The sequence below is a fragment of the Schistocerca americana genome, chromosome X (assembly GCF_021461395.2).
Source record: "Schistocerca americana isolate TAMUIC-IGC-003095 chromosome X, iqSchAmer2.1, whole genome shotgun sequence".
In the NCBI taxonomy this organism is placed as follows: domain Eukaryota; kingdom Metazoa; phylum Arthropoda; class Insecta; order Orthoptera; family Acrididae; genus Schistocerca; species Schistocerca americana.
Genome location: NC_060130.1, coordinates 918630707 through 918658039, shown reverse-complemented (window position 1 = coordinate 918658039; position 27333 = coordinate 918630707). Strand labels below are relative to the sequence as shown.

At 40.4% G+C, this 27333-nt stretch overlaps 1 protein-coding gene across 1 annotated transcript in view; it reads right to left on the bottom strand.

Annotated features, from left to right (window-relative positions):
- The window catches only part of LOC124555278 (protein ERGIC-53), a 96925-nt gene that overhangs the window by 42867 nt on the left and 26725 nt on the right, over nt 1-27333 (bottom strand). The window contains exon 7 of the mRNA XM_047129151.1: nt 14160-14316. Coding sequence (XP_046985107.1) covers nt 14160-14316 — 157 coding nt within the window. The remainder of the gene's footprint in view (nt 1-14159; nt 14317-27333) is intronic.

Genomic DNA, 27333 nt, shown 5'->3' with positions numbered 1-27333 from the left:
TTGAAGAGAGGAGAAAACAAACAGGTGATTATCGATTTTATGTAGGAAAAGATAAAGAAACTATCTGGATAAGTGAACTGCTTCCTTCTTCTTCTAAAACCAAGGCCGAGAGCAGGCCAGGTCCAAAAGCAAGTGCTGAAATTATAGAAAAAGAAATTGATGCATTTTACCTATTTATTACTGATGGGATGATTGACAACATTGTGGAAGATACAAATCAATACATCCAGAATAGTAAAAGAGCTTAAGTTCAATATTCAAGAGAATCAGACTGCAGAGACAATACAAAACCAGAGATAAAGGCTCTTTTAGGTGCATTATATCTAATAGGTATAAAGAAAGGACACACAAATTGCTGTGAACTGTGGGATGCAGATGGTACAGGAATAATTATTTTACAAGCTGCACTTTTGCTTTCTGCTTCAAACTCTTAGGTTTGAGGACCTGGGTACCCGGAAAAAAAAAAAGGTGACAAACTAACACCTATTCGAGACTTTCATCATGAGTTTGTCAAGAACTGCCTTGCTCACTACAATGCCAGCGAGTTTGTCACTATTGACAAGATGTTGCATCCCTACAGAGGATGCTGCGGATATGTACAATATATCCCTAATAAGCCTGCAAAATATGGGCTCAAGATTTATGCCTTGTGTGATTTTACACCCTGAACTTTGAAATTTACTGTGGTAAGCAGATTCCAGGACCCTACCTGAAGTCTAACAAGCCTGATGACATTGTGCAAACATTAGTGACGCCAATTGAGAAAACAAACAGAAATCTTACGACTGATAATTACTACAGTAGCTACCTTCTGGCTGAAAATCTCAGAAAAGGTTTGACTTTCTTGGAAACCATGGAAAAAAAGAAGGAAATACCTCAAATATTCCAAGCAAATAAAACCCGAGAAGTCCAGTCATGTCTCTTCAGTTTTCAAGACTGATTTTTGTATGGTCTCGACTGTTCCTAAAAAGAACAAAGCTGTGATTCTTAATCGACAATGTACAGCACAAATTAAATAGGTCAAGAGTCTAAGAAATTGAGAGTGAATTTGGACTACAATGCTACCAAAGGTGGAGTAGACACTGTAGATCAGATGTGCTCATCCTACAGTACTTCCAGAATAACACGACGATGGCTACTTGCACTTTTCTACAAACAACTAGACATTGCTGGGATAAATGCAGACATTATTTTCAAATAAAACAATCCTGATAATAAAGAGAGAACACGAACTTTTTTTAAACATCATACTCTGGACTTAATGGAAGAACATTTGAATCAACCAACATTACTTGAGACACTTCTCAACTATATTCACACTTTCTTGATCAAGTATAGACAAGAAGAAGAGAAGACCAAGAAGCCAACAAAACCTGGAATTTGTTTCATGTGTGGGAGGCATAAAAACAACAGAACCAAAACAGTATGTATGAAATGCAAGAAAAATGTATGCAATAAACATAGTGTCATAGATACAAAATGTGTGCAATGTGAAAGTGAGCTGCAGATGGAAGTTGACTATTTATTCACAATCATAAACAGGAGTGGGAGTTTATGAATGCTCCATTTCATAATGTGTTCCCTTGTTACTTTCTTTTCACGTGAATCAGTGCAATTAAGTGATATATACAACTGGCGATTATATAAAATATTATTTTTTCCTAGGTTAAAAATGTAATACTATTTGCGGTGTAAAAAGGCGCAATGCGATCACTTATGGAAGTATGAAAGGCGCGCCCACCAAAGGGTTAAATTTTATGTTAGCATTTCATTCATTATAAATTTCGTCCCAGATGATCTTTTAATTATTCTGAACACGTATGTTCTGGTGTCAATTATTCTAACTGGTTTCCACTGATGAGTATCCACATTGTAAGGCACTATGCTTTTATCCTAGCTAACTACGCATCACAATCAGAAACAGCACTTGTTAATGAGCAAACAGTCATTTTCTTGCTTTGAGCTTCATCACTGAGAACATTACCAATTAGATATCCACTGTCTATTCACCTATACTGGAAAGTAATTACCGAGATCAAATTGCAGGATCCAAATAAGGTTTCCACAGCATTTTTCCTATCACAATCCTTTAGAAAATCTACACTGAAGTCAACATAGACAACTGCTTGCTGCTGTCTGACAGGTAGCACAGTAAGGATTCCAGATTCCTCAAACGAATTATTTTTCAGTATTAATTCACAAGCACACACTTCTATGTGCTCATCACAACAAAATCTACTTGTCTCAATGTTTTGTAGCTTTTGTTCCGTCTAAATATAAGTAATTCCTCCTTTTCCCATATATTTTCTGCATGAGTAAGCTGCTGGAGTGTAATATTTCTTATGTAGCTTACCTAACTCTGCAGTTATGTGGTGCTCAGGCAGTCACACCTTGTATACCTTTTACAGAGCTCTCTCAATTTTCCAAAAAGGCAAAAAGCTATTCTACTTTATTACTCAATCCTCTAATATTTTGATGAAATAAGCAAATGTTACTTTTCTCTCAATTCCTAAACATTTTGATGAACTACAGTAATCTTACTTTTCTGTGCATTCTCAAGCATTTTGTTATCTTGACTTCTTTCAAAACAGGGTGCCTGACTCCTGATTCTAAGCTAAAAAAGGTGCCCCTCTGACACCAGTAACCATAGCAATCTTTTTTGTGATGGTCAGAAAGTGGGTGAGTGTACCCTGCAGCTCTGCATGCAATTGGGGCCATCCCTCTCACAGCTACCCCACTCCCGATCCATTGTAATAAAAACTGTTAAAGAAGGGAACAGCACCCATTATTCATCCGAGCGCTACCCATAAAACAGAATGAGGAGCAGCGGAAAAGAGCTATCCAAATCTAACAGGAATCAGAGCAGAGTAAATGAAGGATGACCAAGGCAGCTAGAAAAGGAGGTAGGGTCAAGAATCCCCCAGACCCAACATGGGGTGGGAGATGCACCAATCCCAACCATCCTGCACCCCTTTCCGAAACTAGTTGAGAACGTTATATCTGAGAACAAAAACCACTATCATCTAGAAAATGAAGAACCAGTCCAACTACCTCTGAGTCATTTGCCAATATTAGAGGTAAAGAATCCACAATACCATGCTTAGTAGTATGGAGAACCAGGAGGGGGCATTCCACCAGGATGCAAGCTACAGTCTGTAAGGCTCCACAACCACAGCCATGGGGTGGTTCATTACACAATATAAAACTAGTTTAATCTGATATGACAATGCGGAGGTGATACAAGAGGAATGCGCACCTGGCATTGTCAAAGCCAGGGTGTATACGTGGACAAGGAAAATAAATTCCCGGATTTCCTGGTTAAAAATACACTTTCTCCCGGGTGAAAACATACTTTTCCCTGTTAACTGACAGTATATTTTCTCTCAAAACTGTGTAAGTCCTTTGAATGATTATGGTTTTATATGCGGGAGTAGAATTTTCCGGCACTTTATAAAACTAAACACACAGAAAAAAACGCGTTTTGGAAAGATCTTTGATGTGCAGCAACATGTACGCTGCATATTTTCTTATTATGAAAGTATAAATTCGAATTCCACCAAACACCACATGTTACTTTCTGAAGCAATGAAATCGAGATTGCGATGCGCTTTTGTAGGCCAGTCATAGCTCTTGTCACATGATCTCTGTAGTGGACGGACCCAACAGCCAATCCACTATGACTTGTAGCCGAATAGCACGCGTTTAAACTCACGCAGGCTGGCGTGAGGTCTGAAACAGAATACGTAATGAATGCTATAAAGAAAAGTACGTAGCTGCTGGAATACTTAACTTTAATCCATAATTGGTGTACATCGCTCTTGTTGATACAGTATTATCATCTCAATATAACTTGGTGATGGCGCCTTGCTAGGTCGTAGCAATCGACTTAGCTGAAGGCTATGCTAACTATCGTCTCAGCAAATGAGAGCGTATTTGTCAGTGATCCCCTTCTGGCAAAGTCGTCTGTACAACTGGGGCGAGTGCCAGGACGTCTCTCTAGACCTGCCGTGTGGTGGCGCTCGGTCTGCGATCACTGACAGTGGCGACACGCGGGTCCGATGTATACTACTGGACCGCGGCCGATTTAAAAGCTACCACCTAGCAAGTGTGGTGTCTGGCGGTGACACCACAATCTCGCCAGCCGATGACAGCGGGTATTCAGAGCTTAGGACACGTGATGATGTCAGCCAATAGCAACATCACTGTTAAGTAGCGCGAACGCACAAACAGAAAAAGTTAATGGTTTAAATTAATATGCATTGTGTTTCTACACGAAACGCAAAGCTTTCACATATAATATTGGTCTGTAAAATTAATACGCTGCAAGAGAAGCTAAGCTTTCACGTACAATGTTGGTCTTTTATGCGCGTATTACAATTTAAGATATATCACGCAAATGTGATCGTACAATTTTTAATAATGACTTAAATGTCTGATCTTCTGGGCTTGAAATTCATCTAAATGGCTCATTATCAAAGAGTTGATTTTTAAATGACAGTCAAACGCTCTGTGATTTAAGAAATTCATCGTACAATATCGCACATAGCTCTGCTGTAACTGCCAGAATGGTACTTTGATGGTAACGCTTTTAAAACCACCATTCGGAATATTTTCCCGTGACCTGTTAGAAATAGGTTCGTTTCCGCAGCTGCCAGAGAGCGCCAGATGACAGCCGTCACCATGCTTGCGCAGCTACGATGTCGTAGGGAGCCCGTATGTACGCACATGTAAAACATTAAATGGTTCAAATGGCTCTGAGCACTATGGGACTTAACTTCTAAGGTCGTAAGTTCCCTAGAACTTAGAACTACTTAAACCTAACTAACCTAATGACATCACACACATGCCAGAGGCAGGATTCGAACCTGCGACCATAGCAGTCGCGCGGTTCCAGACTGAAGCACCTAGAACCGCTCGACCACTGCGGCCGGCTGTAAAACATTAAAATATCATACATTATGTCATACCATAAACAAGACATCAGAGGATACTCCAAGAGCATCGGAATTTTGAGACCCATACTAAAATGTGCACATTTAAAGTTCACATTTGTATGTCCATATTCCCAGTTAAGTAGGCCGACGATCTGTTTTGTAACAACAGAATATAATTTACAAAGTACCAGTATCAAATGCCTATTAGGCCTACTACAAGCTAAAAGCCTTGCATTAGGAAATAGTTTCACACTTCATTCATACGCTCCAGTTTCTCAAGTACGAGATCAAAAAGTAGTAGTACAAAATTTTTCTACAAATTTGGAATCATCGTATTGTTCCATAATTTATGTGATGTCCCCATTTCTTCTCCTTCCTCGTTCTAACAGACAGTCTTGTTATCACTAATTCTGTAACTATTCCTGCCAATGTCAAAACTTATTCGCTGGTTAACTCCACTAACTCTGCCAGAATCACCGGTTTAGTTATCCTGCGATTATTCTCCAGTTAGGCGTTGCTACATATTCGTACAACGCGTTTTCCGCACTTCTTCCAGAATAGAATTTAAAGCGGCTGCTAGCTGGGGACTGTACAACTGGCCCTTACCAGTATAGCGATCTGGCCAAAAATTTTCTGTCAAAATTTCATTTTCTTAGACACACCGAGAAGGTAATACGTAATCTTTCTTACCTGTTATCCGTTTATTTCCACTCCTGTAGCCTGAATCTATGGATTTAGCTAGTAATTATAACAACGCTCATCATTCGCAAACCCAATCAACCACACAATCAGACAGCGGTTGGCAATCATCCGTTCGGCCTTACTCCACTCAGCTCGTATAGCCCCTTTTGTCTATAGGAAAGTTTGTTTCTACATGTGACGAGGATTCCCCTGACAGAGACATCATGTACACTATGCACGCATTCACAAATCAACTTACGATTCATTCATGTGTTCAAAAACCGACAGGGGTGCGTTTCAAAGTCATACGAATAATCAATAGACTAACATGCGCTGGATGCTAGTCGCTTTGTGAAACAAGGTTTTTTCCCCTCAGTAGCATGAATTTGCCCCCCCCCTCCTAGAACTGGGCCTGCTGTGCATGCAATAATATGGCAGCTTGGGCGCTCCAGTAAAATTTTTCCCGGTAGCATCTAGCTGCTTGCTGCGACTGCTTGGCAGCCAACAGACACATTTATGTAGCCAGAAGCGGAAGAAGGTACTACTCAACTGCGCATGTGCATGATCCCGCTCGTAACTACTAAAACGAATCTAATGTAAACAGTTGTGACGTCACACTCATCAAAGGCAATTTGTTGTTACGGAACATTGCATAGTCTTCCTAAAGCCTTTGACACATATCTCTGTTTGCAGATACTTGTATGAGCACTGTGTTTTGTTGCTGTATATAGAGCATTTCCTTTGAAATTCAAGTTTTATTTTCGTTTTTTCTCTCGTTCATGATTTATTGTTGCAGTATTATTCTGAAATAGTGGTATACAGTAATATCTCTTGTTAGAGTATCAGTTCTTGCCAGTCAAAATTACAAAAATTTAACTGAGAACAAAAACAATGAAAACTTCCCGGAATTCTAAAAAATTCCCGGGTTTTTCCCAGTTTTCTCCCGAATGAAAAAATTCCTGGGTTTTTCCCGGATCTCCTGGTTGTCCCGGGTCGTATACACCCTGAAAGCAAATGTAGGGTGAGTAACTGCTTCTCCATTCAAATGGTTGGCCAGTTCCCTCCATGTGATACTCTAAGATTTGGAACCCAAGGAAAGACAACTGAACAGGCAGTGTGACTAAAGTCAGAGAGAAAGTTACGAATAGCAAATATCACATGGTTACAAGGAGACTGTTCATTAAGTCACTACGAAGTAAAAATGTGTCTAAGGAAGTGTGCTTAATAAAATGTAGGGCTCTTTTAATGACTATTAGTGCCACACAACACATTCGATCAACAAATGGTGTTCTGAAAAGTGAGAGATGTAAAAGTATATCTCACTCCATCCATAGTTCTAAATCAGTCAGTGTAAATTATGAAAACATGTTGGTAACTTCTGAAGAACTGAGAGGAGCAAACACTGGAAGGTCATGCACGCAACGGTAACTATGTCCTTGAACTAAATCAGTCCTAAATCATGGTTCGGGTACTAACCAAAGGGGGGCGGAGGCGGGATGTTCTACAGGAATTACCAGCAGCACATTTAAAATGTGGTTAGGCAGACGCCCCGGCAGGGGCTTTGAAGTCATTCCTATTGGTAATCCTACTTGAGAGTGGGCGTCAGGGGGCCGATGCCCCTTGCATGCAAAAAGAATTTCATAAATTGGATGATTTGGATATTGCTGGCTGATGACTGCATAGGTGAGCAAGAATTGGTACCATTGGAACTGAAGGAGAATTCCCGCTTCAGCAAGGAGCCTGTCTATGGGGCTAGTCTAGAAGGCACCATTATGATGGACAGGGTCCCACAATTTCAAAGCTGAAAGTGCCACTGAGCCATAAATCTGGTAACCAAAGCCCAACTGAGGCGAGACCAGTGCACAGTAAATATGGAGGAGAGTAGCGAGATTCACACTACAAGTGTAGGCAAGGAAGCTTTAAGCTTTTGCATGCAACTAGTCTTTAGCTGACGAATATGGGGGAGCCCTGTCACTATTTTATCCAAGAGAACTCCCAACAATTGGGACTCTGCAACAACGTCCAAGTGCTGGGCACCCAATTACAGTTTTGGGTAAGGATGGGCCATGGTACAATGATAGAAATGCAAGACTCACATTTTCATGGGAAAGAATTGGAAACCCTGAGAAAGGGCCCAAGCAGATACCCTTTGGATAGCACCTTGGAGCTGCCATTCAGTCAATGCTACAGATTAGGAGCTATACTGAATGTAAAAGTTGCTGACACACAGTGCAGGGGTGGCCAGTGGTCCGACAAGAGGTCACTACATAATTGACAGCAATGAGGAAGAGTAACACTCAGTATGGACCTCTGCAGAATGCCATTCTCTTGGAGTCATGGAAAGCTATGTGATGTACCAGCTCTAACCCGAAATGACTGGTGAGATAAAAGCAATGAAGAAAAATCGATATGTTGCCTCTGAAGTCCCAGTCATGAAAGGCAAGTTAAATGTGATGGCATTAAGTGGTGATGTATGCCATATGTAGGTCAAGAACGATTGCAGTGAGTTGTTGGCATTTAAAAAGAAGCATGTCAGACTTTGGTTTTCAACCTAACCAGGTGGTCAGTTGAGGATCATCCCTCTTGTAAGGCATGCTGATGGGGGCATACAAGGCTATGCAATTCGAGGTCCCAGCACAATCGTTGGGCTACTATCCTTTCAAGAAGTTTGCTGAGCATGTTAGCGAGATTAATCTGTCAGCAAACATATGGGAATTGGATTTTTGCCTGGTTTAAGGATTGGGATAACGATACTATCCTCATCTAGCTTCTAGTCAAATACAGCTAAAGACTGAGGTGATGGAGTCCGAGTAACATTAAGATATTGGATCACATGATTATGAATTCAATCAGGGCCTGGGGCCATACCATGTGATGAGTCAGGAGCCTAAAACATTTCCCAGTCACTGAAAGTTTCATTACATAAGTCAGCATGACTGGGGTAGAGGATAGATGTCTTCAACTAGTCATTTGTGCATTCAAAACATAGCCAAGTAAGATGACGACGCTGACGCAGTTGCAGAGTGGATTGCAAGGTGGTCAGCAAGAACAGACTCATCAGTAGAAATACTACTATGAAGGAGAAACAGGAGAGTTACTGATGTTTGGTGGCCCAAACCTGGAATAAAGAAGCATGTGTTTCGAAGGAAGGGATGCAGTGCATCCAGCATTCCTTCATGTTGTGTTTAATTAGACAGCAAGCCTCAGCATGAAACCAATTGAAGCTTACGAGTGTGATCTGTGAAGATGTTGCAGGGCCCTTCAACAATTCTGAATAGCTGTTGCAATGTCTTTGGTCCACCATAACACCAGCTGACAGCAGAATGGTCCTGTGGAAAGGGAATAGCAGTTCCAGTGGCATGGTTGACTGCGATAGACACATCCCCCACAACTAATCAAAGCAATCTACAGCAGGCAAAGGTGACAGCAGATGTATGCTACAGCCAGTAAGTCCTTTTCTTACAGCATAAAGTCAAGTGCACGCACACCAGTCAGGAACAAGAGAGAAGAGATGGCAGTAAGAAGAGGTCTGCCAACAGCACGCTAACTGACTTCTCCAGGACAACAATGTGACGGCAGTGACCCCTATGTGGAGAGGACGTAAGTGCCGCGCCTGACTGTTCGTGGGCAGTTGAACAGCAGCATCAAGATTAGACACTTGTATAGCAGTGACTTAGGAATTGTATATACTGAAGAAGCTTGTTTATTTTGCATGTCGGCCTTTGCTTGTGACACACCTATGTAACACAAAGTTAAAGTATTGTAATTACTCATTTTGTAATAAAACTCATTAATACGATTTGCTTAAATTGTTGTCTAGTGATCCGAGAAAGTAGGTTCCTAGACACCCCATATTCGACGACTAGGCAGGATTTAACATCTGGTGACAAGAAGTTGGACTGTTCCCATAGCAACAATATGTTAATGCTTCAGAGCCACCGCAGCATTTTCGGTTTGTCGTGGGCTTGTGTGTTTTGCTGGCGCCTTAGTTCTACCTTGACTTTTCTTAGCAGGGGTGTGTCTACATATTTTAACAGTGTCTTTTCTATTTAGTGTTTTCAGGTGGGAATTGCAGAAATTTTCTTTGCTTGTGTGCTTACTTTTATTGCTTGCCTTGTCCGTTTATCGCATTTGTCTCTTCCAAAATGAACAACCCACCTCTCTCACACCATGCTCAGGTGCCTCAGCTGGAGGCAATAGATGCAACGTAGCTAACATAAATGTTTCAGTTCCAGACACAACAAATTGCATCTCTGCTCAATACTGAACAGCAGCTATTGGTGAACTGATACTAATGCTGTGCGAACTACAACAACTGTAGCTCCAAGTGCCATACCGACTTTTCGCCAGTTTAACGAAAAAGATGAGGACTGACTCGAGTGGTTGTAACAGTATGAAGCACACATAATTGCTCACAACGTAACAAGTACTGTGAAACTACATTCCTTTTTGTCAACAGTAGACAGTGCACTGTTTTGCCTCATTCAGAAATTATTTCCTAACACCACTCCGAGTGAACATTCCTAAGATCAGGTTGCAGGTTCGCTAAGTATTATGACCAGAAAGATAATGTGGTGGCAGCTAGGTACCAATTCCTTCGTTGCAAGAAAAGGTCAGAGCTAACGTATTGCAAGTGGGTAACAGATTTGCAGGGTATGTAGAGGAAATGCAAATTTAAATGTGCACACGTGCTTTATTTTCAGATGTTCTGCTGTGTGATGCAATCGAGTACAATTTAACTCAGACAATTTAACTTAGAGAACAGATTTAGAAACAGTCAGATCCATAATTTCAGCTTGTAGTGCAAATACTAGATCTGTACGATTCAGGATGCTGTAGCAGCCGATAAATATAAGCAGCCACCAATTTCTCAGGTTGAGAAAGAATTCACCCTTCACAACCGTCTCCTGTGATAGGGAGAGGTGGTGTGCTGGGAGATAAATTTAATCTCCCACCTACCACCAGTTTCTTTTGTGGGGTGACATTAAAGCACATTACAGTTTATTGGGCAGCTCTAACATAACTGTTGTAACAGAGTAGATGGTATACTGAATAATGGTTTCCCCACTCTCTTTAGTACAGCACGTGGATCTTCAGCTATTGACAGTGTCGTCTGTAGCCTCAGTTTTTTTACTATTTTATTCAGTGGAAGATACACAGTGAACAATGTGATCACTAACCAGTCAAGGGTCAGCCACATGAAAAAGAGGCAAATGGAAAAATGAGCAACAGTTCTGTCTCGTGTGTGTGTGTGTGTGTGTGTGTGTGTGTGGGCGCACACGCGCGTGTTCCACCTTCAGTTTTAAATACATTTAGTCTAACAATGAAAATAATTATTGATAATATTATGTAAATGGACGCAGATGGGATGAGAAGCAAAAACTTTCCTTCTCATTCCATTCAGTAAGTCTCCTCTGACCCGAGGTTCTGGGTGACTTCTAAACTGTAACCCTTTCCCTAACCTCTCCAGTGTTTTTCCTTCACCCCTTTTCCTTCCCCTTCAACGCTTCTGCTAGAAGAAGTGGCCACTGTTTGTAAAAGTTAAATCCTGTGTGTGTTTTCCCTCGCCGCCACCTGGCGAGTAAATTTTTTACCTGTCTGACGCAGCTTACTAAGTATGATGGATAACTGAAAGAATATCAGTTCTTTATTAGGTAAAGAAATCAGACTGTAGAATGGGCAAAAAATTATTTTTCTCAGCTAATAGTTTTTGAAAAACTGGATGATAAGCATTTCATACTGGCCAGAATTCTGTATATCAGCACAGACACCAGCATTTGCCAATCAGTACAGCCATAACAAAAGCCACTTCAGAATGAATGCAAAGATAACATCTGTAGCAGTGACAGGGTTAATCCAAAAGTATTTACAATCTATCAAAAGTTTCCACCACATTTAAGGAAACACTATTATTTCAAATGTAACTGTCATAATTGTTAATACGTTTCTGCTGTGAGACATGACAGTCAATGCCTTTACAGAAAAATGTTAGTGGCTGCCTACGGGACCATGACTGTACCCAGGCACACAACTCTTCATGTGAAGCAACTTCATGGCCATGAATGTCTTCTCAGGGCTCCAAATTATGGAATTTTCATGGGAAGAGATCGGGACTGGGTGGAGCATGTGTAAGGGCTTACCAGAGAAACTTCTGCACTGTACTCTAAGCAACCATGGTAACATACAAGCAGGCACTGTTTCTTTTCTTTTCTTTTTTTTTTTTTTTTTTAATGCAATTTCCATAATTTTGGAGCCCTGAGGAAAGACATTTGTGGCCACTAATTTGTTTCAGATGAAAACAGTATCTGTCTTGTACCTAAGTGGGATAAACATCACAGTTATGGTAATTACTGTTGAAATAGTAAAAAGTTATCTTACTGTTTTATCTTTCTCATTCTCATGTGACTGCCCTTTATATATTGTACTGCCACAGCTCCCATCATGGTATTTGGTCACTATAAATGGCTCAAAGACCAGTCCACACACCCCATCATGGGCTGAGCGATTTTTCCATTCAACAGGGTGGCAACAATAACAATCAAATTTCCATTAGATTGTGTTTGCATGTGTGTCAAATACCAATTTTTAATAATGACTCAGTTTGGGATAGTACCACCTGCCACCTGATATCTACTTCCACAATTTTGATACTACAGAAGGAAGGATCCAGGGCAATTGAGGCTGCTGGACCCACAATCACCTATGGTTTCATGCCCTCCTCATAGTACTTGGTTTCGGTAGGAGTATCGAGGTAAGAGTCATGAACAGATGTAGACCAACCTGTCATGTGGCCCAATATCTGCACCATTTGAAGTCCCTGTCATTAGGGTATGAGGTTGCAGCAATTAAGGCAGCAGGACAAGGAAGGAGTAAACATCTGTTAATGTTGGGATGGGCAGGGGGAGTAGATTGCCCTTTATCATATGGGTTGAGGGGAACCTCAGTAAAGGAAAGGGGGAGAGTCCCCTCCCTCACATGAATGGATGAATTAAGATAGTCAAACAATCAAAGATCTTTAATTCTTTGACTTTACGTTCCCCTCCAGTGACAGGGCAGGTTGGTGATTGGTGGGAGTGATCCTCCCTGCAACTGATGCAATGAGATGGTTTTACATACAGGGTACCCTCATGTTGTGGTTGTCCGACATTCTGTCCACACTGGTTTATTCAATGAACATGTGGCCCAATTTCAAACACTTTAAGCACCACATTGTGGATGGTACAATGGGCGTTACATCACACTGCTAGACCATAATCTCAACTTTTTCCAGTAACAAAGTCACCCTCAAAACCCACGATAAATGCTTCATTGTCAACATTGTTATCTTCAGGCCCTTATCAGAGCAAACTGATAGAATGGACACTGACTTTCTGAATCTGCACATAATTTCTCATTAGTTTGAAATACAAGGTCCCTGGGAATATTATACCCTTAACCATTCAGTATTTTTGTTCTTGCGGGGGGGGGGGGGGGGGGGGATAACAAAGTAATTTCGTGAAGTTTGTTGCAGAGTAACAATGCCCGTGACTGGAAAGGAGAAGGGTGCTTTAATCAGCATGGATCCCTTCCACATTGAAGTGACCTCACCATATTTGACATCAATTGTTTCTACAAAAAATAAGGGTTTGGTATCTGAAGGACTGCCCACCAGTCTTGGGAGTTTAAGCACATGTGTCTTTGCTTGTTTATCTGGTCGATTTTCATCTCGATTCATAGCTAATGAGGGTAAACTTATCTGATGAAACTGCTGGTGCCATATGACCACTAGCATGGTTTAGCTTTATTCTCTTAATTATGATTATTCTGTCATGGTGCCAACCACTACCTCACTTGGGGAGGGAAGGGAAGGGAAGGGAAGGGAAGGGAAGGGAAGGGAAGGGAAGGGAAGGTCTGTCTTCCACTAGGTGTCATCCCTCTAAAGCTATGGCATGGGGGTTGTCGAGAGTTGGTCCCATGTTCCATTTAAAATATACCCCTGGGCATTCATGGTGAAGGATGAGTAGATACACCAGCAGCACATTCCCTGTAATCAGGTGGCTACCATCATAGGGATAACCTGACAACCCCCATCAACCATCTACTGTGTACAGGGTGACTTACAGAGAAATTTTAAAATTAATGTGGTGGTCAAGCTTGATAACAGGACATTTGTTAAATGAACCAAAATGGGTGTGTCATTAGCAAAAGGCAAAACAGAGTTACGAAAGCAGAGACTGGGGGGCAAGGCTGAGTCAACATCAACTAGAGTATCCATTGGACGTTTAAGTCGAAGTGATAAATATAGGATAGTGCTGCAGCACAGGAAGAGAAGAAAGGCTGCAATGCTCTGGGACTTACCATGTATAGACACTCAAAAGAATGGGGAGAGCTAGTACAATTCTTTCAGCTTCTTCAGATATGGCAATTTCCACAACTGTCAAATGCTTTTATAATTTAACAAGAATCATGTGAAATAATGAGAGTAATAAACATTGCTCTTATAACTACAACAGGAAATGCTGTAATGGACTTAAAACACTACTAGTCATTTGTTTAGACACTTACTCTTCTTTCTGCTGTTCCAGCTTCTTCTGATAATCTGCATATTCCTGACTGAGTTTCTTCTGCTCCTCGTCAGTGACCCGTGCTGGAGAGGGCGGTGGAGGTGCTTGCCCAGGAGGATGCAAGCTTGTGGTCAGGAAGTGGAGAACATCGTGATCATCTATGTAAACAAATTTCAGTGTTATTAGCAAACATTATAACATAATGTGTACAATTTGTACTACTCAAATGCATCCAAGATCATTAACAAACTGCAAATGAAGTTGATATATTTCCACAATATTAAACTTTTAGGCACAGCACAATATGCACGATCTGTATATCAAAGGACATTAGATGAGCGAGTTACTTGCATATAAACCACCGCACGATGAAAATGAATTCATGGCAGCCCTTTCAACTAGCCACTTTACGATCAGAATGACACAGGCAGAGTGACTTTCTAAACCCATATGGAATGGTTGTAATAAAATAGCAAGATGTTTTGATCTCAGAATCAAGCCTGGAATGCTTCATCCTCTCCTGTCTTTCGCATTCAGGTAGTAAGAACAAAATTATGGTAACACCTCTATGGCTGCAAGTCACTGCCAATAGGCTAATAGTGAGAGAACCTTCCAGAATGAGTTCGGATTGTTATAAATCAAATGTTAAGTTCATCCTACTGAGGGTAGATGTTAAAATCCCATGGAAAGCATATAGGGACGACCTCCTTCCAGAAGCTACCTTGTCCACAGTTGCTTCCAATGATACATGGAAAAGACCAGCACCTGCAGTTTCAGTTTGTGAATACTTTTGTAGATCATTATCTCTGAATGAATTATGGGATATCAAGAATGAAACTATTTGGAGATGATTAAGATGTTGAAATTAATTAGAAACAGATACAGAGTTGCAGGTGTGATTAAAGTTGCTATTTGAACATTTTTGACAAGTTCTTTTACATAATTTAGAATATAATTGTACTGTGCTGTATGGACAGTATGAATTCATTGTTTTTGGACATCAAAATAAAGGTAGGAAAAATACAGAACTCACACTGAGCGTAAGTTGGGGTGTATCTTCTTACTGTTGTCAGCACGTGGAACATGCCGCCATGTTAGAATTTTTACATGCTGCTCTCCAGTGACTGACTATGCAATCAGTGTTCTATTTAAAATTCTTTAGTTTATTAGTGGAAAATTTTAGGCTTTGAAGTTGAAACATCCAGTATCATAGAAGTTTGTGTTTTGTAGGAGGCTCACTCTGTATCTTGAGTATCTTTGAATGAAGTGCTTAATTTTCACCTTGTTACTGCAAACAATGGGTGTAAAATGATATCCCAAATGGATTAATAGATGTCACTATGGATGAGTAGAGTTAATACCATGTTTTCTCCCAACTGTTTCATACTGGAGGTGAGGGTATTAAATTCAGAACTTTGTCATTTGGCAGCAGTCTTTTTGAAAGTTGAACATATTTTTGGCTGCCTGTTTACAAAAACAACAGAATAGTGTCTAATGAGGTTGCAGCATAATTAGTGATGACTATACATTTTGCTTTTGGGTAGAAAGTGCTCATCATATGAATTCAAGCTCTGTAGTACATGAAGATTTCTATACATCAGGTTCCTGGAAACGACTACGAACCCAACAATAAAACCTTTCAAGAACAGTTGTAAGCTCATGTAACTATTAATCAAATATGAAAAAGTAAAAGCATTTATCTGTCTAAGACATCTGTTCAGGACCATTTGTGTACAGTCAGTGACCAGAAAGCTTTGGTATCATTTCTGTCTTCAGTGTGATGAATCAATATTCTTACCTCCCAGTCTGTCACTTGAAATGATTAAAAACATGAAACAGGTCTGAAGTGAGTGTGAAGTTATTAATTTTCACAAAAAAGGTAACAGCCTTGGTGGAGTACTGGTTTTAACTTTCAACACAAGCACAAAAGGATGAAGAATTGATCAAATAATACACTTTCCTACATGACAGAGAAACAACTATAAAGTTTTGCGATATGTAGGCTTAATATTTCAAGACAAGTTTTATCAGGGCAATGGATAAGAACCTGGAGAATAGTGTTGAGACTGACATGCATCATATGCAATTCTGAAAATTATTCAAAGACTGACACAATAAAAAGCAAATACCTTGAGATTAAAGGAGACCACTCACTGAAAAACAAAAGTGTTAGTTGTCCATAGACACACACAAAAGATGGAAAACTTGCTAGCTTTTAGTTATCCTTTAACGAACTAGTGTAAGGACAGACGGACGGACGGACGGACACACACACACACACACACACACACACACACACACACACACACACAAACCTATGCCCTGACAGCTCTGTGGGAGGCATCCGGATTGCCAGCTAGGGTTGTGTGTGTGTGTGTGTGTGTGTGTGTGTGTGTGTGTGTGTGTGTGTGTGTGTGTGGAGGAGGGGAGGGGGGAGGAGACTGGGTGGAAGACTGGGTGGAGGGTACAGGGGCAATGGGTTACTTAAGATTGAGGCCAGGACAATCATAGGAACAGAGGTTGTGTTTTAAGGATAACTCCCATCTGCATATTCTGAGAAGCTGGTGGAGGACGGAAGGATCCAGATGGCTCGTGTTGTGAAGCAGCCACTGAAACTGAGCATGTTCATCAACATTGTTCTTGGCAACAGTTTGGCAGTGGCCATTCCTAGTTGGTAGCCATAGCAACATAAAAAGGTTGAGCAGTGTCTACAGCAGAGTTGGTATATGACATGACTGCTTTCACAAGTGGCATGGCATCTGATGGCGTAGGACAAGCCTGTGACAGGACTGGAGTACGAGGTGTTGGGTGAGTAGATTGGGCAGGTCTTGCACATTAGTCTGCTTCAGGGAGTGGGAGGGGTACAGGGATGAACTAGGAGACAGGTGGGCCACCTCTCGTCTGTGGGCCAGATCCAGCCCGCGATTGGTTTCAGTGTCACCCACAGATGAAACACATGGAAGAGGGACAAAAATGCTTACACTGTACTCCGCCCAGAACACAGAAATGTCACAAGGAAGTCAACAGGGCTTCACACATTCAGTATTACTGTCAATATGTTAATATGACAGTCTCAGGGCTCGTATTCTCATATGTCAATAGTGGAAACACTGACAAACAATATTGATGCCAACCAAAATAGTCTCACTATTACAAATAGGTACTAAGTGCATGAGGGCAAGCATTATCGGTCTGACAATCCATCCTTATGTTGATCACATTTTCTTAGTTTCACTTCTGTGTAATACAGGTGGTATGTGCTACGTTCAAACAATTTGAAATTTTAAACTTTTTAAAATTAACAAAAATGATACCTTATTTTTTAAGAGTTACAGAAATAACCCATGCCTATGTTATCAGTGGGGACTTGAAAATGTAGCATCTATTTTTGTTAAAATTCGTATCTATTTCTTGCAAAATTTGTGTCCATTTTCATCAAAATTGGCATTATTTTCTTTGTTTGTAAATGATTAGAAACACAAATTTAAAAGATTGTCACACTGCACGAGTGGAGACAAACAAATTATTAGTTCTTTGAAAATGACTGTTAAAGTGCTGGTTTTTGACTGGAATGTTTGCTTTTGCAAAAATTTCAGTACCTTCTTCTTCCAAAATTGCCTTTACTTCCTTCGTTTGGCTGCATTTAAGCTTTCAAAAATGATTGTTCTGTTGAAAAGCAGCAGCATTTTCCCACAAGTTGAGTGAATGTGTCTCCGATATGAGGTGTTTCTGGACATTGTCTTTTTCCACCCAATCTGAAGATTAAAAAGTCTGCAGACTATTAATTTTGACTTTTTGTGGGCATTCATAGCCTTACGACCCATGCTTGATAACGCTACAGGTAGAATTGACAAGGCATTAGCACAGAAGTAGAACCAAACGTACAGCAACTCAATTTTGACGTTGGAGGAAGAATTTTGGTCCATTGAAAAATGTTACAGATTTGGTTTTCCAATCACTATAGAGCAGATGGAGGGCACTATAGGCTACCACTGCAGATGGTCGCAAGCTTAAACAGACTACAATTTTAACCGCCACAAAGGAAGGAGGGGTGCAGGGAAACAAACCCAACCCTGCCTCCATTTCACTGGGCAGCAGCCTACATCAGAACTAACACATTATCATCAGAATTAACACATTGTCACAGGGATGACTGAACTCTTCTGATGTTGTAAGGGTCGTAATCGAAATCTGTGATGGACCAGGATTAGTAGCTTCACTTATTTCAAAAAAAGAAAAAAGAGAAGGGCAATGCACAACACAAAGCATTATTCAGGGACAGCTAACACCCAATTGCTTGTTTAAGTTAGAAGATCATCGTTAACAACTTAGTTCAGGCTCGGCGTCTAACGCTATTCGATACAACTACAGTTCAAAACATCCATCACCTAATTTTCCATGTTAAAACTGTCTGCTTTATAACATCTTTTGAACTTTAGCTAACAAACAAAGGCATTTCTTTCTTATAAAATGCTAGGTCCCATGGCTGAGTAGTACATTGCATTGTGTGACATGTACCTTAAACAGACCATTCAACCATCTATACTGCAATGGCACCAGATCATCGAGCACAATGGTACATCGTTGCTTTCATACACTGTATTTTGCAAGTAAGTTCTTGCACACATTATCTTTCCAAATTGGGCTTTGCCAGATGATGTACAATGCCAGTAACTGTTTACATTTTCGATACTGTATGCAGAAAATACAGCTATTTCAAACTATCCCTGATAAATAGATCATCTGGATCAATTCACTATGAAACAGCGTCTATTAAGTAATTTCGCGTTTTCAGGCAAAATTCGTATCTATTTCGTGTTTATCGTAAAATGCGAATTTGCCTGGTCCCAAGTGATCAGTTATCAAAACTATTCTTCAGATGTTTATAATATTTATTTACAGGTCGTGAACATTGTTTCTTTACTAACGGCATTACAGAATTCTGGAAAAGAAATTTGTAAGACTACTACTGTAAAACAACCTAAGTTAAGAAATGATGTTCTTGATGCATAAATAAAGGTAAACATCTGAAGATGGACTAAACATAAAATGGAAATACCTTCAAAAGTGCATAATTTGTTGCTGTGTCGGGAAATGGGTGCCATTCATTCATATCAGTGCATTGCTCCATAAACATTAACTTCACTGTCACTGCAGTTTTGACTTTGTGCACTAGCAGTGCATTTGTCATGTCATGTGATGAGGTGGCCCACAAACTTAGGTGAGCATGTCAATCAGGCCCAAAGGTCACCAAAGGTTGCCCATCCCTGGACTAAGACGACATGTACGTTCATTGGGTGGGTAACAGAACACCACCGTAGGGGACGTATTAAGGATCTTGGGTAGACTGTCCCTCATTTCAGGGCAGGACGAGACAATCATTGTAGCTGATTATTGGGGGAGGTGAGAGGATTGGTGGTGTGAGATGATACGGCATGTGAAATCTGTTGTGGACTAGGTTGGGATGGTATTGGCTGTCTAAAGGCCTTTGTGAAGCCTTCAGCATACTGGACAAGGGAGATCTTGTCACTGTAGATATGTCGCCCATGGGTGGCTAGGTTGTACGAAAGGGATTTTTTGGTGTGGAATGGATGGCAGCTGTCGAAATGCAGGTACTGTTGGTGGTTAGTGGGTTTGATGTAAAGAGGTGTGGACTGAGTCATCAGAGAAGTGGAGGTCAGTGTTCAGGGAGGTGGCACGTTCAATAGAGGAGAACCTTGCAAAACAGATGGGAGAAAAAGTGTTGATGTTGTGAAGCAATGTAGATAGAGTGCCTTGGCCCTGAGTCCATATCACGAAGATATCATCAATGAACTTTAATCACACAAGAGGTTGGGACTATTGGAAGACTAGGAAGATTTTCCCTAGATGGCCCAAAAACAGGTTGACATAGCAGGGTGCCATGTGAGTAACCATGAATGTGCCACAGATTTGTTTGTAAACCTTCTCTTCAAAGGAAAAGTAGTAGTGGGTCAAGATATAGTTGGTAAGGCGTATAAGGAACGAGGGAACACCTTTAGAGACTGAAGGATGTTGGAAGAGGCAGTGTCCTGTAGTGGCATGTCCATTGGTATAAAGGATGTTGGTATATAGAGAGGTGGCATCAACAGTGACAAGTAAGGATCCGGAAGGTAAATGGGTGGGGATGGTGGAAAGTTGGTGAAGAAAGTGGCCATTATCTTTGACATGGGAGGCTAGGTTTCAGGCTATTGGGTGGAGGTGTTGGTAAACAGTGGAAATTCTTTCAGTGGGAGCACAATAGCCCAATACAATGGGGCATCCACGACTGATGAGTTTGTGGATTTTGGGGAGCATGTAGAAGGTGGGTGTGTGGGGTATTGTTGTTGTGAGGAGAGAGATGGACTCAGGTGAGAGCTTCTGGAAATTACCTGCGGATTTCAGTAAAGATTGGAGATTATTTTGTTCAGGTAGTCAGGGATGATGATTAGGTCTGGATCTCTTTTCAGGCTGTGTAAGTTTGTCTTTCCTTCTGCTGAAGGATCAGTGTTTTTCAAAAGGCATCTAGAGATGGTTGGTGAGGCCAAGTTGGAGGTAAGGAATTCCAGGGAGCTGGCTAGGGGGTGGTTAGGGGAGGGGTGGGGGCAGGGTCACACTTGAATGGTGGTATGAACTGTGAGACAAGGTTCAACGTTGGGATTAGGTTTGCTTTGGTCAGAGAGACTGGTGAAAAAGAAGTGTTTCCACCTTAGAGATTGGGAGGTGGAGAGTAGCTACTTGTCAAGTCCAACATGGTTAAATTTGAGGGTAGGGCTGAAGGTTACACCTTTGGATAGGACTGAAACTTCCGTGGGACTGAAGTTTTTGGTGGAGATGTTAGCAACAATGTTTTGGGTTTCTTGGGTTCTGGGTTTTTAGGAGGGAGTTTTGGGAGATGTGGTTAATCTGAACGAGTCTGCCATGCAGGGTCTGGGTGCTTTGAAGGGCTAAAAAGGGAGCTCACAGTGAGACGGATGGGTGTTTATGGATAGTGATACCCTATAACAGGAGGAGGATGTCAATGCATTGGACAATTTATGGAGTTGGTATCTGGAATGCTCCTCCAGGTTTCTGAGTGCAAGGGTTTCTATTTCAGAGCTGAGGTGTACGTAGTGAGGACTGTACAATAAAATTATCTTGTGGAGCAAACAGAGGTGGTTCTAGGGTATCTGTGCCAAGGAGAGATATTTTTGCAGTACCAGTTCCACGAGGGATAGCGACTGGTAGAACCTGAAAACGCGAAGTTCATTACGAAAGGAGGGATTGCATCCAGAGTAGGGGATTTTTATGGTTAGGTCACTCGGGGATTGAAACGCGTGTTGGACTGGGTTTTAGCCAGAGAAAAAGATATTTTTCAGAAGTGGTGCAGGAAGACGGAGCAGGGATCCATTGGGGCATGGATGATACAAAATGAGAAATGACATGCGAAATGGGCAAGTGAAAGTGTAAGGTGGTTATAATGAGAACTGGATAATACAGCAAGAGTTCATCAAGTGGAAAGGACAGAAGAAGTAGTGCTGGGAGCAATAAGACTGTTTTGTGGCGTGACAGTGGTTCAAAGTGTGTAAGATACCATCACACGCGAGAATGAAGAAGGAAAGAAAGTTCTGACAGGAGGGACTGGTGAGGAGGGATGAATGAATTCAGAGTTTAAATGTACTGGTTGGTTGCTGGAAGGTGGTGTAACTGATATCTTGTGGACAGATGTTACATAGAACATGGTGCACCGCAGCCGTAATGGTTGCAACTGGAGCTCCAGGGTGTCACAGAAGCCATGCATGACCATGTCACCTGTATTTGAAAAACTGCCATCCCTTCCTCCCACACAGCCCCAATCCTCCCACCACACAAGAATCAGCTACAAAGGAGCACCCCCCCCCCCCTCATCTCCCAATATCCCCCTGGGCTAGAACAACTCCTCCACAAAGACTTTGACTATCTCTCACCCTGGCCTGAGATGAGGGACATTCTACCCAAGATCCTTCCCACCGCTCCTAAAGTGGTGTTCTGCCATCCACGAACATCCTAGTCCATCCCAATGAAACTAGTTCCCAACTCCTCCTCACAAGGACCATATTCCTGTGGCACACCAAGGTGCAAGACATGCCCAAACCACTCACCCAGCACCACCTGTCACAGGCTCGTCCTACACCAGCAGAGCCCCGGTCACTTACGAAAGCAGCCACGTCATATACCAACTCTGCTGAAACACTGCACACATGCACGGTGTGTGTGTGTGTGTGTGTGTGTGTGTGTGTGTGTGTGTGTGTGTGTGTGTGTGTGTGGCAACTCTGAAAGATAGGAAGTTTTCCATCTTTTCCATGTGCCTTTCAACAACTCACCACTTCTGCTTTTCGGTGAGTGGTCCCCTTTAATCCTCAAGTACTTATATTCTACAAGAATTTTCATGAAACAGTAAAAAGTAAGGAATTTTAGAAACTGAGGAATGAGAAACGGTCAGTGTTGCCATATGTACTTCACGTAAACCATTGATTTTAGTAAAAAACTAAAAAGCAATCTTTCCCAATTACTTTCCCAATTCCTTTTCTGCTTTGATGGATTCCGAATAATTTATACTGTTGGTCAAAAGATGCTTCCTAACTGTTCCCGTTCTTCAGCAATATTCTTCAGTTTCCCCTATCATAACAAATATGTATATACATGCAGCTGAGTCTTAAAAAACGTTAACAGAATGAAGATAGTGAAATACTGAATGACACAAGAAAGCCAATAACTATCAAGTTTGGTTTGGATATGAACAGTGAAGGGAATCGGTCATGTTCTTTTCAACGGAGTCATCCTATCATTTGCCTTAAGGAATCAGAAAACCACAGATAACTTAAATCTTAAATGGCTGGGTGGAGGTTTGAATCCCAATTTGTAAAATGGTTTTCTTGTGATTTAACCACTGTGCCACTTCATTTGGTATAAAGCCTGATACAAAACTGAAGATAACTACGATTATTCTACACATAAAGCTAATTAACTACTGCATCTGTACTGTTGGCTTGGCTCAGGATGTCAGTCTTGTTAATGTGTTGTGTGCTCTTATATAAGTACTATAAATTTAAATCTCCACTGCACTTTTCTGTCTTTATGTGAAGGCTAATCTTAGGAACTACTGCACTGATTTTGACATGGTTTTCACTAATGGAGTGATTCAGGAGGAAGGTCTGTCTATCTAATTTATTACTACTAAGCCAGACCTGAGCCAGGGCAGGTCACTAGTCTTGTAATAAAAGTGGCAGAATGCACTTCTGCAGAAATAAAATTAATTAATATGAGAGTAAGAGATGTGTTACTGACTTGCATTAATTTTCCAAGTGTATATGTGGTTTTAAAAATGATAAAGACTGCAAGGCATTGTCGAAGGTTACTGGAGGATCAAACTGAGGTTAGGACTATGTTTAATACCTCCTCAAATGTTATCACAGGGCACTGTAAAATATGGGGACAAGTTACCTAGTTAGTTACATGTTCCACTGATCAATCTCACAGTAACCATTATGATGTGGAATGTGTCAAGTGCATAAGAAATGCACACACGAATCAAGAGTGTAAGAGTGAGTGAGTGAGTGTGTGTGTGTGTGTGTGTGTGTGTGTGTGTGTGTGTGTTTTTAAGCTTAAAATTTTTATTACCTACACCATTCACTTATAATTCCTATTCAAGAATTTATCTATGGTATAGAAGGAGTTGTCAAGGAGATACGATTTCAATTTATTTTTTAAACTATTACTGCTGTCTGTCAGACATTTTATTTCATCTGGTAATTTATCGAAAAGTTTTACAGCAGCATATTTTACCCCTTTCAGTGCCAAAGATAGGTTATGCAGAGGATAATGTTAAGTCATCATGAATGCCATTGTTGCTTTTAAACTGGTCCATGTTGTTGAGACTATATTTCATTACTGAGTAAATGCACTGTCAGGCTGTTGTAAGAATTCCTAACCTTTTAAACAGATGCCTACAAGATGTGCGACATTGAGCCCCACACATTATTCTAACCACTTTCTTTTGAGCAGTGGATACTTTTTGCCTAAGAGTTGAGTTACCCCAAAATAATATTCCGTATGACATAAGAGAGTGAAAGTACGCAGAGTATGCTAGCTTGCTAATTTCTATATCCTCAACATTAGCAATTATTCGGATTGCAAAAGTTGCTGAACCTAGTCACTTTAGAAGATCCAAAATACGAATTTTCCACTTACGATTCTCATCTACATACACACACCCAAAAACATAATATGCTCTATCCTGGCTACTGACTTCTGTTGATGTGTTACATTTATTGAAGGAACTGTACTCCTTTCAGTAGAAAATTGGATGTATTGTGTGTTTTCAAAGCTCAGAGCAAACCCATAAGCAGAAAACCAATCAATAACTTTTCCAAGGACATTATTTCTACAATTTTCTATTGGAGCTTCTTGTACTGGATTAATAATGATCCTTGTATCATCAGCAAACAGTATCAGTTCAGCTTCTTGTTTCAGATAAGAAAGATAGTCATTAATATACATCAAGAACACAAGCGGACCCATGATCAACCCCTGTGGAACACCTAATGTAATTTCACCCCAGTTAGATAAAGTGGGAAACTTCCTTGCTTAAATCTTACTGAAACTTAAATCAACTTAAACCATATAAAGAAATTTTTTACTTCGTGTTCTGTAGATGTGACTTAAACCACTCATATGCTGTTCCATTTATACTGTAGAATTGTAATTTCTGTACCATAATGTCATGGTTCACACGGTCAAATACTTTGGACAAGTCACAGAAAATTGGTGACATTTTACTATTTAGATACTATTATGTGGGCAGCATAATTTTATATTGCTGTTTCAGTAGAACAGGATTTTTGAAATCCAAACTGTGATTTACTAAGTATCCCACTACTGTTGAGATGGCTAACCACTCTTTAGTAGATTGCTTTCTCGGTGATTTTTGAAAATGCTGTAAGCAAAGAAACTGGCTAGTAATTATTGACATCTGTGGTGTCCCCTTTTTTGTAGAGAGGTTTGGCAATGGCATATTTTAACTTGTCTGGGAAAATACCTTGAGTTAGTGATGCATTACAGATGTGACTCAGAACATCAGCTGTAACTGCTCCACATTATTTTCATATCTTGTCAGAGATGTCATGTACCCCAACATAACATTTATTTTTAAAAGATTTAATGATTTACCTTATTTCACAACAGGTTGTTAGATGTAAATCTGACAAGGAATTTTCAGAACTGACTTTTCCATGTATTGCTTGGCTTTTTCTTTTGAACTATTCTCACAAATTTTTTTCACCTGCACTTCAGAAATGGTTGTTAAATACATTAGCTATTTGCATATTATTGGTTAAGTTGGTCTCATCTTTAGTAGTAATACTACCTAACCCAGTGGTTACTTTTCCTGTCTTTCTTCTAACAACATTCCACATTAATTTGATTTTATTCCTCGAGTTGTTAATTTCACTTATTAATATACATTTTTCATTTTTTTTAAATTTTCTGACAACTTTTCACAGGATGTTCAATAATTTTTATAGTGTAAAATTACTTCTGGGTCTTTACTAATCTTTGCTGTCTCATACAATTTTCTTTTTCTTTCTGAAGACATTTTAAAACCTATAGTAACCCAATGTTCTTCGAAAACTGTTTGGTGTTGCATTTAGTAATTTTTTGGGACAACAATGTTCAAAAAGAGAGAAATTTATCAAGAAATGCATTGCATTTATCATTAGCATTTGGCTCATTATATACATCTCCCCAATTAACATTCTCTCTCTCTCTCTCTCTCTCTCTCTCTCTCTCTCTCTCTCTCTCTCTCTCTCTCTCTCTCTCTGAAGTGCACTGATACCGGGTTGACCAGCCTTACACCCTTACACTTTTACTTGATGTTTTCTGAACTGCACACTGTGGCTACAGCCAAGCGGTGCTTATTGCCATCTTCACTGCCTGAGTATTTCAGTAATTAGTTGAGGATCACAGATAACTAATGTAAAAGAACGCGAAAGGAACAAAGGATATGAGGACTGCTACATAGAAGAAGCATAGACAGGCAGACAAATAAAATTTAGTAAAACCCTGAATTAATGAATCCACTTTTAAGGAAATTCTGCTTTTAAAGAATATTTCCATTGGTCCTGGTAAAACTCCCATAAGAACAATGCTATTTCTCCCCACTTTCAGTGAACCCCACTTTCTGAAAATGTTCAATTTTGAAGAATAAACATGAAATCTTTTGCACATTCAAATTCAGTTTATGTGCAATTCCCAACACGTTCAAGTGAGTTTCTGATTACCTTCCATTTCATTTCACACAAGTCATTTCTTGTCATGTGGCACAGTAAATGGTAATAAATTCAATCAGCCAACATGCATGCATATCATCATCTATAACTCTACTTGCCTTGTAGCTATACCGGCACATGTGCTTAATGAGCCTGTAATCATGGCCTTTGTCGAAAAACACACACACACACACACACACACACACACACACACACACACACGACTGCAGCCTCTAGCAGCTGAAGCCACACTGCAAGCAACAGCAGCAGGCATGAGGGCGGGGAGGGGTAGTTTATTTGTTTACTCAAGTGCCAAAGTTTTCAATTTTACTTTTGTGGAGTTATAGACTGCAAATGTTGAAAGCTTACATTTCAGCAGAAGATGACTATCATTCGCAATGTCAATGACAATCTTTAAGACAAATATCTGCATTATGCTGAAGAAATGTTGTGTTCCTCCTCCAAACTGTACAAGTCATCTGCAGCCTCTGGACCTGGGCATAATACATGCTAATAAAGCCAAATACAGAGTAGCAGTTGTTCAGAAGTCAATTAAATTCTTTGAGAGGAAGGAAGCCATGAGGCTCAGCCTTGTACAGACTGTGTGTAAGTTTGTCTCTGTAACAAAACAAACTATGTTAAACTGTTTCACAAAGGCTGGCTATTGTACATCAATTGCTGCAAGACGACATTGTTTCAGAAGGAAGTAAAAACAAACTGCTATTATTGAAAATGCAATATTCCAGAACATTGTTGTTGGTTGGTTGGTTGGTTGGGGTTTAAGGGACCAAACAGCAAGGTCAGCAGTCCCTTGTTTCAAATATGCGCCATTCCGCTAATGGGACAACTCAGTAAAGTCAGAACAATAAAACGGAAAAAGGGAAAAAACGTAAA